Source organism: Manacus candei, unplaced genomic scaffold, assembly GCF_025592945.1.
Source record: "Manacus candei isolate 608988 ecotype Guabito, Panama unplaced genomic scaffold, ASM2559294v1 h1tg000069l, whole genome shotgun sequence".
Taxonomy (NCBI): Eukaryota; Metazoa; Chordata; class Aves; order Passeriformes; family Pipridae; genus Manacus; species Manacus candei.
This window is the reverse complement of record NW_026138117.1, coordinates 3,125,762-3,141,225: the sequence shown is the minus strand read 5'-3', so window position 1 is coordinate 3,141,225 and position 15,464 is coordinate 3,125,762. Positions and strand designations below refer to the sequence as shown.

The 15,464-nt window shown below is 38.9% G+C and overlaps 1 protein-coding gene across 5 annotated transcripts in view; it reads right to left on the bottom strand.

Annotated features, from left to right (window-relative positions):
• The window catches only part of UBE3A (ubiquitin protein ligase E3A), a 54,328-nt gene that overhangs the window by 23,075 nt on the left and 15,789 nt on the right, over positions 1-15,464 (bottom strand). For 2 of the 5 annotated variants that reach the window (XM_051807019.1, XM_051807021.1), the window contains 3 exons: positions 13,943-14,089; positions 13,215-13,333; positions 9,770-9,814 (listed from right to left, as the gene is read on the bottom strand). In XM_051807019.1, coding sequence (XP_051662979.1) covers positions 9,770-9,814; positions 13,215-13,234 — 65 coding nt within the window. In that variant the 5' untranslated portion in view covers positions 13,235-13,333; positions 13,943-14,089. Of the gene's footprint in view, positions 1-9,769; positions 9,815-13,214; positions 13,334-13,942; positions 14,090-15,464 lie in introns of those variants that run through there. The other 3 variants (XM_051807020.1, XM_051807022.1, XM_051807023.1) reach the window with 2 other exon arrangements.

Below are 15,464 nucleotides of genomic sequence, written 5' to 3'. Positions count from 1 at the left end.
GGATTAGTAGAGCTTTCACATACAAAGCTCATTCAATAGCATCAGCAAGGCAGAGATTAGTCAGGCACTGAAACACAAGATTTCTGTCAGAGAGGACACATCAGGAGATTTTTTTTAAATGCAGGATTCTCATTTTGACAAATGTAAATATATTTAACACACAATTTAATTTATGGGTTCTATGTAAGAGCAAGATAAATCCTATTTATGCACAGCTTTCAGCTTTACATTGTTGTGCTATAGTGGAGACAATCTTCTACAGTTCTGAACAATCTCAACTGTCACTGAAAAAGAGCAATTTGGATGCAAAACAAGGCTGCAAGTGAAACAGAACTGGATCTCATACAGTTTTTGAATCTAATATATAGTACTGATGCACGGTTGCCACTGACAGAGGGAAGAGGCATGAAATACAAACAATTCAGACATTTATTTAGCATACTATCAATAGTACACTAATAAGATATAAAGCCTTTAAAAATCTAAGCCATTTTAGCAAGATTCTAGATGACTAAATTATCATATATTTAGTCTATTTAAACTCATATGAAAAATATTCCTTGATTAATTACACTGATGCCAAAACCACAATTACAGATGACCTAAAGGCTAAATATATTTCTCCTCAGCTTAAATAAATTCTCTAAAAAAAAAGCTATTTGCCAAATCCTTCCCTTTCTCCTGCCATTATAGGTGGTAAGCAAACATCTGAAAAATCAGAGCTGTATTGCTATACAAGTCCATGTGCTCAGTACTATATATACACACAGAAGAAAATTTAACTGCCTTATTAATAAGGTCACAGACTTCTACAGAAATTTGCAAATAGTAAAGAAATTACTGGAAAGCTGCAGGTAATCAGGACAGAAGCAGCTGCATGCAGTACTAAGAGCACCATAATTGACTGCATTTTGGAAAGAAACCCCCAAACTTTGACTTCATTTAATGAAAACAAGTTATTAATGAAAATTATCAACCAGGAAACAATTCAAACATTTTGAATAGGTGTAACATGCAGGCCTTTTATGCAACTTTAGTGATACAGTACTATAAAGATTAGAACATAGGAAGCAAGATTTTCATCAGAAATTGTGATATTAACTTAAAGTTGCCTTTCCTGATGTTGATGCATGCACAGATTCTGCACAGAACAAGTACTTCAGAACTTAAGTGCTAGACCCACTGGTACTACTCAGCACTTGCTGCACCTAGCTATTAACACTGGTTGGCTAAGTATCAGTTTCAATCCAGCTGCTTTAGAAGGGAAAATGTTCTGACTGTGACTACTGAGGTGTGTATTACTCAGCAATAACACCTTTGCTCCTTTCTGTTCACCCTTCAAGATCTCATTATCCTAGAGAAGAAAATATGCCTTAGAAAGAAAACCATGACCTCGATGTCTACCTGACCTTCCAAATGCTCCAGTGCACTACAAGACAAAAAAAAAACAATTGAGGAGAAATGTTTCCCTGCCACCTCGAGATGGAGGTAAAGGACCATAAAAAAAAATTAGGCAGCATGAGCAATATCATCAAAGCCACCACTGTATAAACAGGGAATAGCTATATTCTAATCCAATGAAAGAGTTCTATTCTCTCAAATTTTTATATGTATACTTAGGAAAATCTGCCTCCTTCCATGTACCTCTAAAAGTAAGTGGTTTTTAATCTTGTCTTTCGTACTTCAGCCATTAGCATAGATGCTTAAAAACACCAGTGTTTTAATACAACTTAGACCAGTACAGAATTTCACAGACATCTGTTTGTGAATACCAAGATTTCATGCTTTGATCATTCCTGACCTTTGATCATTCCAGACCTTCAGATTTAGAGTATGAAATATTGTCGTTTGTAAGCAGGTAAGTCTATCACATGAAAAAGCTGAATTTTTACACCTGAGCTATGGCCACATCTCACCAACATGCACACCTTTTTAGCCCACATATCTAGTTTGAATAAAGTTATCTAAATGTATAAACACTGGTATATTAACACCACATTTTAACATATTAAACAACACTTCCCTTTAATTAGGTCATATCTGAGATGCCAGGAGATAAAGATAAGCTTAGATTTGGCTCTAACAGTCAACTTCTGAGGGACTCAATATGTTTTCGTTTCTAATATTTAGCTACCAATTACTTTTCAAACTTTGCCATGCCTACAATAATGCTGTTTGTACAAATACTTTCATTTTGACTCATGGCTGCAGACTCACTGGCTCAAGTTCTGGTGAAACTTCATTAGAGACAGAAGCTCTGACTGAAGGTTAGATTTTTTATTTATTTATTTTTTAAATCAAATATGGAAGGAAACAATACGGTGTACAACAGTACCAGAATACAGCAGTATTAGAATTTCATAGAATGTCCTAAACTGGAAGGGACCCACAGGGATTATCAAAGTCCAATTCCTAGCATTGCACAGGACAACCCCAAGAATTACATCATGTGCCTGAGAGTGTTGTCCAAATGCTTCTTGAACTCTGTCAGGCTTGGTGGTGTGACCACTTCCCTGGAGCTTTTTCCAGTGCCCAACCACCGTCTTGGTAAACATCCCCTGACATGGTTTCATTTTGTTCCCTTGAGTTCTGTCACTGGCCCCCACAGAGAAGAGATCAGTGTCTGCCTTTCTGCTTCCCCTCACGAGGAAGCTGTAGACTGCAATGAGGTCTCCCCTCAGCCTCCTCCAGGCTGAACAGACCAAGTGACCTCAGCCACTCCTCATACGGCTTCCCGTCAAGGCCCTTCACCATCTTCATAGTCCTCCTTTGGATGCCCTCTAATAGCTTTGTACCTTTCTTATATTGCAGTGCCCAAAACTGCACTCAGTATTCAAGGTGAGACCGCTCTAGTGCAGAGCAAAGCAGGACAATCCCCTCCCTCAACTGGATGTTGATGCTTTTCCTGATGCCTCCCCCAAGGACACGGCTGGCCCTCCCCGCTGCCAGGGCACTGCTGACTCATATTCAACTTGCCGTCAACCAGGACCCCCAGGTCCCTTTCCATGGCACTGCTTTCCAGCATTCTTATTGCCCAGTCTGTAGGTACATCCAGGGTTGCCCCATGTCAGGTGCAGAATCTGGCACTTGCCCTTGTTAAACTTCATGTGGCTGGTGATTGCCCAGCCCTCTAATTTGTTGAGGTCTCTCTGTAGGGCCTCCCTGCCTCTGAGGGAGCCAACAGCTCCTCCCAGTTTAGTATCACTGGTAAACTTAGTATCCCTTTGAGTCCTGTGTCCCAGTCATTTATGAAGATGTTGAAGAGCACAGGGCCCAAGATGGAGCCCTGTGGAACCCCACTAGTGACAGGTTGCCAGCCTGATGTTACCCCATTCACTATTACCCCCTGTGCTTGACCTGTGAGCCAATTGCTCACCCACCACATGATGTGTTTATCCAGCTGTGTGATGGACATTTTGACCAGAAGGATCCTGTGAGAGACAGTATCGAAAGCTTTACTGAAATCCAAAAAGATTACATCAACTGGCTTCCCTTGATCAGCTAGGTGGGTTGCCTTGTCATCAAAAAAGAAAATTAAGTCTGATGAGCATGACTTCCCCCTTATGAAGCTGCACTGGCTGTGACTGATGACTGCTTTGTCTTTCAGGTGTTTTTCAGTAACTCCCTGAATCATCTTCACAGAAGTGAGATTGACAAGCCTGTGGTTTCCAGGGTCATCCTTCCTGCCCTTCTTGAATACTAGGCCAATGTTTGCCAGCTTCCAATCTACTGGGACCTCTCCAGATTCCCAAGATCACTCAAAAATCATTGAGAAAGGCCTTGTGATGACATCAGTCACCTCTTCAAGTGTTCCCAGATAAATCCCATAAGCCCTATAAACCTATAGCGATCCAGCTGGACCCCCCCACCTCTCCCTGGGCAACTATCCCACAGACTTTGGACATAAGCTCAGACAAATTATTTAAGAATACAAAAAATGGTGGAGACAAAGGGAGGATACAAACCTAAGAAGGTAGAATAAATTTACCGAGCCTTCCATAAGAGCTACCCTTACTGAGGTCCATTGTTGGAATTACTTACACAGAAAATGCAGTTCCAATAAGTCAATGTGTGATTTTACAGAACAGTAAGATATTCCACATCACATTCCCACTGGGGTACTTCAGGAATTATTATCACTGCTCATTGACAACAGCCCACATTTCCTATTCCCACATTATTCAGCAAAAGCCCCCATATCATACCTTCTGTGTTCTCCAGAAGTGAAAACCTGATCACTTTCTATATTCCCTTGCTCATTTAGCATGCAGAAAACTTAAATTCTTGACCTGAGGGATTAAAACTGGTTGATCAAGTGAGGTAACATAAAACCACTCTCTATTCTTAGCTCATGCTACACCCGTGAAGACCACAGCTCCCTTTAAGTTCCCATAAGGGGATCTAACTCTTCCCTTATAAACTCAAGGACTAGTTCACTGTACATTAGCACACAGTTACTATTGTAGCTAAAGCTGCAGTGACTGACCTGCATATACATTTCAGAATACTCATATTGTTCTTGCACATCCAAGTATGAAACTGCACTGGTGCAGATGCAGTTGTGAACATTTCACAGATATATCACAGGCATCTCCTTATGCCTTAAGGGTAACTCCCCACACAGTGGGCCTGGCATAACCTCCTCAAGCAATATACACTGCTTCAGTGAGGAGAAGAGGCACCTAAAATAGACATCAACTTCCTTCCCCAATGTCCAATAATTTTGTAAGCACATTACTCCATTTAGCATGAAATTAGTATTCACTGACTTACTTTTGCAGTACTTAAAGAAAAAAGAATGCCTTTAGGTTTTTCATTTGTTTTTTTTTTAACTAGTAAAAAGCCAGATAAAAAGTACTTCACATTTGTAATTTAAATGCTGCTAAAACTGTGGAGTATTACTAGAAACATACACCACTGATCCTCTGTGTTTGTAGATTCTTTGGCAAAGGTGAACTGGGCTGAATTTGGGTAGTAATTTTTGAATGTCTAAAATCTAAAGGAAATAAGATATTGAGTGTACTTGCTCAAAAGTTCCTATGAAACAGAATTTAATTTGCATTTCTCAAATATTTTAAACTAAATACAGAGCAATACTATGTAAAGGAAGTTTAAAATATCTGCATAATTGCATCATGTTTTGCTTTCAAGTTTACCTAAATTTCAGAAATACGCATGAATGTTTCAAACTTGTCTGGAAATACCAGCACAAAATTACATACTTCTGAATGGTTTCTGCTTGGGACATAACAACTTTTCTATTAGTTTTACACAGAAGTCTCACACTGGGTGGGAGTGTTGATCTACTGGAGGGCAGGAAGGCTCTGTGGAGAGATCTGGACAGGCTGGATCAACTAGGCCTAGGCCAAGGCCAAGGCCTATGGTATGAGGTTCAATAAGGTGAAGTGTCAGGTCCTGCACTTCAGTCACAATGACCTCACACAGTGCTTCAGGCTGTGGGCAGGGTGGCTGGAAAGTGGCCCAGTGGAAAAGGAACCTGGGGGTGCTGGTCAACAGCAGCTGAACATGAAACAGCAGTGTGCCTAGGTGGCCAAGAAGGCCAATGGCACCCTGGTCTGTACCACAGTATGTATCAATAGTGTGGCCAGCAGGACCAGTCAGTGATCACCCCCCTGTACTCCACACTCGTGAGGCTGCACCTCAAGTGCTCTGTCCAGTTCTGGGCCCCTCACTACAAGAAAGACATTGAGGTGCTGGAGAATGTCCAGAGAAGGGCCACAGAACTGGCAAAGGGTCTAGAGAGTAAGTCATGCAAGGAGTGGCTGAGGGACCTGGGGTTGTTTAGCCCAGAGGAGCTCTGAAAAGGAGGCTCAGGCGTGACCTTATCACTCTCTATGACCACCTGAAAGCAGGCTGTAGCCAGGTGGGGGTTGGCCTCTTCTCCCAGGACAAGAGGACAAGCTGCACCAGGGGAGGTTCAGGTTGGACATCAGGAAAAATTTCTTTGCTGAAAGAGTTGTCAAGCTTTGGAACAGGCTGCTCACAGAGGTGGTGGAGTCACCATCCCTGCAAGTGTTCAATAAACAACTGGACATGGCACTTGGTGCTATGGTCTAGTTGATAAGGCGGTGATTTGTCAAGGGTTGGATTTCATGATCTTGAAGTTCTTTTCCAGTCTTGATGATTCTATAATTGCTCCAAAATAGCTGATTTTAGTAAGTGGAAATTTACAACAGCCTGTTTTACAATGGCAATTAGGAATTTGGAAGTGTCAAAATGTTCATAAGCTATTTTCTTAACAGAAAAAAAAAAACAACAAACAACAAAACTATTAATATCCATGAAAACTAGAAGAAAATCTATGTTTGCCATTTGGATAGGAAAAACAAAACAGGGAACGGTTTTTTTACTACTTATAGCAAAATAACTTTCAGTATATGCATTAACAGACAGAGGCAGAAAGAGACTTATGCATCTGCAACAGTTCTACTACCCTTTGGAAACTAGATGACCAGTGGATCAAAAACTGTTAAAAAAAGTGTGGATTGTGGATGGATATCTGTGAAGTTAAATACTGCTTTCTGAGAGTTTCAGTTTCAAACCCTGCATGTTGGTTTCCTGCTTCTGTTTAGAGTAAGAGCAGCAGTGCTAGAGAAGACAAGCTTCCAGTAATAGCACTGCCCAAAGAGACCCTTTTGAAGTGCCCTGCACACCAAAATGCCAAACACTGCACCCAGAGTTGGAACCAAGCCTGCTGTTCCAGCAGTTTTGTAACACCTTTTCCCCACCTCAGCCACAGACACCACAGCAAATGTGCACGTGTGTGGAACTCACATTTGCCAAACCTCGTTCTTTCCAGTGTAGTGGACCCCAATAGCTGGGGTGCAGACCGTGAACCCCCCTGGACCATACTGGCTTCACCCAAGGGACCTCCCTCCCCACCATATATTCTAGATCCACTGTGCCTCTAGGAACACATTATGTGCTGACAAAGTCAGGCATGGCACTTCCTCAGGAAGGGTGAACCTGAGAACAGATCTCTCCTGGCTATATGGAGCAATGCAGGAAGACTGAGAGAGGGGGAATGAAGAAAACAGTAAGCATCTATCTCGTAAACTTGTCTCTCAGAAAAATTACCTTGCTACAGCCCTATTAGAAAAGCAGAGAGGAGTTTCAAAATTGCAAGGCATCCCATCCTCAAAAGCAGAGAGAGGAAAGATGAATGCACAAAAAGCCATATCAACACACCCAAAACTTTGTCTTGATATGTGACTACATACAATGGAGAGTGAAAACACATGAACAAGAAGTTACTGGTAAACAATTAAATTATGTAATTTAGTGCTAAAGAGGTTTTAAGAAAATTATACTAATCAAAGCTGAAAATCAATGGAGAAGTGTGACAGGAGCAGATAGAAGATACTGACCTTAAAAATTCAAAGACTTGAATGAATGTTAAGGTAAAAAGACTCCTAACTCTAAGCTAGCACCACAATGTTCACCACATGTAGAGCCAGAATTTGAAAAGCTTGGGATAAGCAAGACCTACCCATGGAAGATTTTGCTGTGTAAGAATCCAAGAGTATTTCTTTTTTAATTAATATTCATTCACACGTGTGAAACATGTGATTATGCTCTTGGTATAAAGCTTTGCAATGCAAACCACAGAAATAAATAAAGCAATTATATCAGCCAACCAGAGCAAAAACAACTTAACCATTCATTGTGGAAATAACAAAACACTTGCCTAAGTCCCTGCATTTACTAATGACTTATAGGCATGTAAATAACATATTTTAGCTACACATTCAGCCTGCCATTCCACCTTATGTAGCAAGAACAACTATGCAGCAGGATTGCAAAAATTCTCAGTAACAGGTGCCGTACACATCAAATTGCGATACAATTTTAAACAATTTAGTTTCACAAGTATACTGTATAGGTACTACTCAAATATGTGAATTCCTGTGGCTTAACTGGCTTACATCCATTACAGACAAATACCTGAAATCTATAAAGTCAGGACAACTCTGATTATTGTTCTGCACAAAATAAAGTACTCAGCTATCACGCAGAAAAGCTTACTACTGTAGATTATTTTTTCAGGTTCAGTTTTAAGGAGGACAAACAACATACACAAAAGAATTGTCAAAATTCTAGAAGGAAAAAAAGACTTCTACTGTCTTTTCCTTCTGATTTATCATAAGTCCTTACAGAGTCTTTGTTTCACACCACTCTAGATGACTGGTCCTGATACATCTTTCCTTCCAATGTGTAAAAAACAGTAGTCCAACTGACAATATCCAGAGTGGACTACAGCCAGCCTGCAGCCTGATTTCCCCCGTTTGGCTAGGCCAGGGAAACAAAAGAACACAACTCAACTTGCTGCAGGAACAATAAAAGACAATGCAGCACAGGCCACTACTGGAGCAGAAATAAGAGACTATGGCAGGGCTTTAGCCCTGCAACCTCTAACATGTGTCCACGTAGTGACAGCCAGTCATCTCTCAGGTCTGGATCCCTATTAACCTGTACTCCTAAGGAAGCAGCCAGACAGCACTTCTGCAACAGATGGCATGAGAGAGGGAAAAGAAATTTGTCATCCCAGGAGAAATGCTACTCCTAGTGCAAGAAAAGGCAACACTGCAGTGAATTGCTAAACACACATCAGAAAAGCGTTCTTGCTTCCTTCTCATCACTTTTAAAATTAGGTATGCAGCCCAATGTGTGTGTGGGCTCAACCTCAGTTTTGCACCTCCCCAAGTTGGGCAGCTACAGTAGAGAAGTCCTTGAGCAATTCACACTATGTCCCTAGCCTACAAAACATCCAGAAACTGGCATCCAGCCCATGGTGTGTAAAATACTAGACCACTTGGGGGGCAGGCGTGGAGGAGACAGTTTAAGGTCAGAGAGGAAGTTTGTGGCAGAAGAAAAACAAACCCAGATCCTTTGAAGATTTAGACAGTACACTAACCATTGCGCTTACACTCCCTCTATTATTTTGGAACTTTGCTGTAAGCCAGAAAAGCAGAGTTTGTGGTTTCCCTATTTGAGTTCTATGACAGGACTGTTTGAATAGCTAGGAAAGAATCTTTGTTCGCTAACTCACAGAAGAATAAAGTGTCAAATAACCTTTTTTTTTAAAAAATGGTCCTCTCATTCCTGCAACCCTTTTGAATTTTTAATACAAATGAACATTTCAGCCCATCGCAATCTGCTTCTAGTTGATCTTGGCTTCTATGCTAAAGGCAGAGAAAAACAAGACTCAGAACTGTCAGCATGATGCTATGCAAGATTCACTGTTTAGTGAAAGAGAGCCAATTTGTTGTTTCTAGAATTAACTAGTATATGAATTCACCAAATTAAGTCAGACTTTTTTTTTTCTTAGTTCAACAATCCATGCCACAACAGATATCAGCAAGTGTTGTGCCTTAGTACTGAAGTGTCTTCAAACCCATGCAAGATGTTAGTGAACAGCAGGTAGAAATTACACCCTTACTGTCAAGTCTGAATGTAGGCCCTCAGATTTCTGACACTGTATTATGCTACCATCTACTGGTTCACATTAAGTTAAACCTCTAAACTTTCCCTTCAACTCATTCACCCGCCCAAAAAAAATCATCAGTTTATACAGAGGCTTGAAATTATTTTTCCATAGCAAAATATTAACTTGAAACTTTCTAAGGTAATTCTGCAGTTCTACTCAGCTTTTGTCTTCTTTTTATGAAGCAGATGCAAGAGTAGTTGTTACATAAATTCAAAAGATTTTTAAACAAGATACACCAAACTCATCCACTCATTTACTTACATTCGGCTAGTTTCAATGTTCTCAGAGTGAGGTTCTCCTGGTGATCTGCAAAACCAGATAGAAAACCTTAACCTTTTGTTCTTTTAAGTCATTACAATATGAAAAGTTATGAAAGGTGGAAAGTAATGGTAGTGTACTATTGCCACTAACACCATCAACTTTTTGACACTTACAGATTTAATTTATTTTACCAAACTCTAGAATACAGCTTGTAACATAAAACCTGACAGTATAATTAAGCCAGATTTCTTTAAGGAGGACAGTGCTTTTCCCCCACTGCTTATGCAACAGTAGCCATTAGAGTAGAGATCTGCTGGCAGTACTTCTGTATTCAGGCTGCATAGGGCACCAGTTCTGGGCTAGTTCTTCATAATCACTTCTGTAACCAAAATGTATACTCAAAGTTTATCAGTGATCAACTGCAACAAACAGATTCTCTACACAGTTGGACTCTAAAAAGTAGAAGCTCAGAAGCAGGTTCCAACAGAATCTCATAACAAATTTCATATCTCTCTCCACCTGAATTTGTAGACGTAATCTCAGATAGCTTTTTGTTTCTTCATTCCAGCCAAGAGATCAGACAGTAATATTCAGAATTAGGTGTTATTGTCTGGCATTTTTGAATACACAAGCAGTACCTGTGTTTAGCTTAGCAACCCCTTTGACTTAATTTACAGAATAATTTAAGGGGTATAGCTTCATACTAACTTAAGTAGGCTACATTATATCTATTTAGCTCCTCCTTACTCCCATCTTCTTCCTTAAGGAAGTACTGATTTAAAAAGTTAACTTTTTTTAGGCAATATTTTTTTCTTCCCTTTGGGACTTCCCCTTAGTCAGTGAATTTGTAACTAGACAAGCCAGAAGACAAGGCAGTATAAATGCAGCAGTTTTGATTTTCATTGCCTTACAATGCCTTGAAATCACACCCTAAAGGACCTTATCAAATCTTTACTTGGATATGGATTTTGGTACACTTGACCAGAACTGCCACCCTGGAAATATTCTGAGGAGTGGAAACAGTCACTCCTCAGAGTGTAGAGCACAGCCACTACAGTAAAACTCTGCAGCTTACATGAACAAAAGTCCCTTTCATGACAGCTCTCAAACTAGAAGTGAGCTAAAATAGAACTCACTTTGTAGGTTTCACCAGAGTCTGCTGGAGGACTTCAGTTAGGACAGCTAAGCAGGTTTTCCCATAGCTTTTTCAGGAAAAAAAAACTTTGTTTATAGAAATGGAATTTCTAATATTTACTACATGACTATCTATAATATTCTAAATGATATTGGAAATCTCCATCTGTAGCCTGATACATTCTTTTTTTTCCATGTTTAACTGTGCTATATTACTGGATGGTCTCTAAAGCTTGGATTGTTCTCCAAATTCTCTACTAAAATTTTAGTTCCTTTATTAAAATTCTGTACCTTAACAACTTTCTGCATTTTACCAAACAGACCCAGTGCCTAGAAAGCATTTCTGGCAGACAACTTATAATTCCTAGGCTAGCTGGATACTATGCAGTGACAGACGATGCAGAACACAGTACACTATTTGTTTCTATTTCATTAACTTTTAAAATTTACCTGACATAAGGACAAAATTCCGAACTTCCTATTCAGTTACCTTTATACTCATGCTTAAAATGTAAATGTTCTCTAACTGGAAAATAACATAAAAATCACCCAATCTCAAAATTTGGCCTCTATTTATTCCCTCCAATTATGTTTCCCTTACTCCTTAAGTTCAGGACAAGATAGTTGTTGACAAAAATAATGCTCAGCAGCAAAACAAATAAAAAATTAATTTCCCTTCAACTCCAGTGACCAAAACAAGCCACTAAATACTTAAAAAAACAATCTCAGTTTTTCTTTTCCAATTATTCACCAAAGCATTAAAGCCATACAATCTGAGAAGCACGTGTATATCCATACTGGCTAGCTCCTATTTACTTCCAGGACTTCAGAAAATGATAGCAAAAAGTCTGGATGTTTGAGGTGTTGCTATCTTTAATTCAGTATTGGGAAATACAACACATTGAAGCTTTGGGAAAGAGTAGTGCTTCCAGTTGCTATGAAAATATGAGTGAAGTAGTGGCATTAAAAGAAAAACATCAAGAGTACTAATCACTTTGAGCCTTTAAAATAAACAGCAGTATGAAGAATTAGAGAAAAAGAGCAGTTTGGTATCCAAACTTCGCAGGTAAAAAAGGTAGCCTGGTGATTTGCAGTACAGATATGTAAACACAGTTATCAGTATATCCAAAATCCTTTCCTATCCTCATAATTTGTAAGTATTTTATCTGGGCTGTAAAGAGACAGTACTGTTCAGTACATGTTACTGTGAAAAAAAAAATTATTCTATAAGAGAAACAATTAAAAACCCAACAAAACCCCCAAAACAATAAAAACATTTCAGCAAAGTTCAGAAAAACTTCAATGTAGTTGAGTCGAAAAAGGTTTGGTCCTCTAAGATAAGTGGTTCTACAGAAAACAGGGATCAAATTCCTTCAGCTCATTGTTTTCTAAAACACGAGCAGACCTGCCATAATTCGGATTTGCAGAACTATTAAAGCAAATATTATCTCGATTTTAAAAGGTTTCAAATGGCAATGTAAGCACCAAATAAAATGAGCTTTCAGTACTCATTAAATGAAGTGGAAGATCAATCTAATTACAAAAGTTGTACCTGTTTGCTAAGAAGCTATTTATTCTGCAATACCCAATTGTTTACAAACAAGATACCTTGTTATTTTCTCTGAGCAGGCAATAGTACTGAAAAACAACTATATAGTACAGCAAGATGTCCTTTCATTATGTTTAAAATCTGAAACAAGAGTTCTGTTCAGAGAAAATCTCAGAGCAAATGCTCTTAAAAATTTCAGCTTTGAATTAAATTGTAGATACTGATCACAAGACATCAACTAATCTGAATACTGCAGTATAAGCTAGCAAATTAAAATGGTGGCTCATTTCCAACAACACAGGGAGCAACTTCCCCATTCTGCAAGCCAATCCTTTTACCTTCAGTGTACCTCTTCAGGAGAGGAAAGTAATGGTATGCATGCTTACGCATTTTTAACATCATCAAGCCTCCTGGACAAATACTTTAAAAAAAGAAAAATGAACAAACTGCTTAGATAAGTATGCTAAACAATTTATACAGAAATTCAGTATGACAGTAAAAACCACCAGAGAGTTTTAAGTGATAGTATTGTTCCTAAGAAGGTTTTCATGGAGCACTACAGCTCCAAAGGCAAACGATGTGAGCTTTGAAATCACTGTTAGCAAGAGTGTAAGTCAACTTTGCCAGCTACTTATCTTAAACAAACAATATAACTTACTACTATTTATAAAATTAACTTTAAGCCATACAAATTAAATACTTTAAAATAAACATGATAAGTAAGAAAGTCCTGAGAAACAACCTGCTATGCTTTATACTTACCTTTTACAAGCTGTGGCCATTCGGTGACATCAGGGTGATCACAATTTTCAGTCACTGATCAAAACCGAGTTGTCACACCAGTCCTGTATCACGCTGGGCTAAGCATAAGCTTAACAACTCTAAATAAGTAAAAATAATGTAGTTAAAAAGCCCTTAAAAATTATTTTCAGCCAGTTCTCTAAATAAAAAAACCAACATAGAACAGAAGAAAAATATTGATACTAAGCATTGTTTTATCACCAAGATTAAGACCGACTTACAATCATTTTTTGCAAGGCATTCTACGACTTCTAGAGTAACTTAGTACAGTGCTATCAACTAGTGACTTGAAAATTCAGTAACTTACTTTTAGTCTTTCTAAAAAACCAAAATCCAAACCCATCTTTGGGACCAGTGGAAAGCACCCAACATTAATACAACAAGCATTCAAAGATCTGGAAGCATCTGTGTAAATATGAACTATAATTTCTAACTAGAATAAAATTTCATTATGTGTTTCCCTGATACAACTCAATTATCATTGTTTCTTAGCAAGGCTCTGTTCCCAGGGGAGCAAAAAGTAACCTGCACTTTGTTGTGTGCCTCTCCCCAGAATGAAGTAAGCTACAGCTATGTAAAACTTTCAGAAGAGCAACCTTTGCTATCTGTGACAAATCTTTAGATTCTTTGGTCCATTTATATCATGTGTCCTCTCTCCTCTCCCTTAAATTTTCAAAAATGTATTTTACCTGTCAATTGTTTCCCGTGATCTGGCTCCACTGGTATAAATTGAAGGGTTGGTCCTTTACTTTGTCACGCAGGTGGCAGCCAATGATCACTCAGCAATACTCGTGCCCAGAGCGCCCTGGGACCACCCCAGCTGATTACTTCCATGGCTGAAAAGGAACCAGTTAGTCTCTTACCTACTGCTATTATCTACTCTAAAGTTAACTGATAAAATATTTCCAAACACAATACTCAACACTCAGTTCATCCCATTCTCTCTCCCACCCAAGCTCCTAAGTGCACTGGACAAAGCCTGTAAAGCAAAAAGGCCTTTGATGGAGAGTCAGATGACAAACAGCATTATTCACTTTCTGCTAATATAAAGTTTTGATAAGAATTGGAGTTATTAGTGTATTTAGTAAATAAAAAGTTATCTTACTTCCTCTAAACAGCAGTAGCTATGAAGACAGACCTCTGTACCCTGAGAAGTTCATTCCTGTGGTAACCCAGATGAAGCCCCACATTTGCCAGTTGCCATGCAGCAAGCGCCTCATACAGAACACCAAGGTGCACAAAGCTATTGAGGGCACACCAGCAGCTTTTTGCAACACCCGCAGTCAAAGCAATCTGGTGCAAATACTAAGAGAGCACATCAGGTAGTTTTAAATGTCTCAGTAAAAAACATTTGTTTCTTTACTGCACCTTCTTTTGTGCTTCAGTCCAACCTATTACAAGTCTTTCAGTGAGATCTTAGATTTGATTCTCAATGCTACTTTGTATCTGTCAACTTGTCAGAGATATGAAATCACCGACCAGTAAGCAAGGGTTATGATTTTCTAAAGTTTGTCAGGAAAGCTGCCAAGTTTTGTCATTCTACAGTTTGCTATTCTGATACAAACTCCGAACAGAATGAAATTTGTGTTGGTTTCAGAATTATGCTTATTGGTTTTACCATGAACACTCCTTGAGATAGAAAAAGTACCATTTAATGATTTTAACATCAGTAATATTTGAGTGTTGTCACCTTAACACAAGTGCAGTTGACATAAGGAAAGTGAAAACCAAGCTGGCTAGCAAAAATCTCCAAAACAAAACAGAGGTTCTTTACTACCTATGTTTTACAGGTGTAAATTGTCAAAGTTTAACTGAGTCAATGCCAGGAATGCAGTACAACGATTAAAAGTCAGTTGAAAAGGTTCCTCATTTGTCAACATTAAAGGACAAATTTTCAAATTAATGTTTGCTGAGCAGAAAAGCAAAAATTAAGATGGTGATGCAAAACTAATAAGGTGTAAAACACTGCTTAGGCATTCTGATTGTTTAAGACCTGAAAATGTCAACTTTCAGGCAAGTCTTAGCTCTAAAGAAACAGATGCCTATTCTAACACTGATTCTAGCACTTTGCCCAAGTGACTTTCAGTGTGCTGGTCAGAGGACAGACATATAATCTCTAAAGCCTTGTTGGTTGGAAAACCTGTATTCTGTCTGACTGCTGGAAGTATCAGCTCCTTTCTGAAGAGGGTGTGATCAATTGCTCCCTACCTA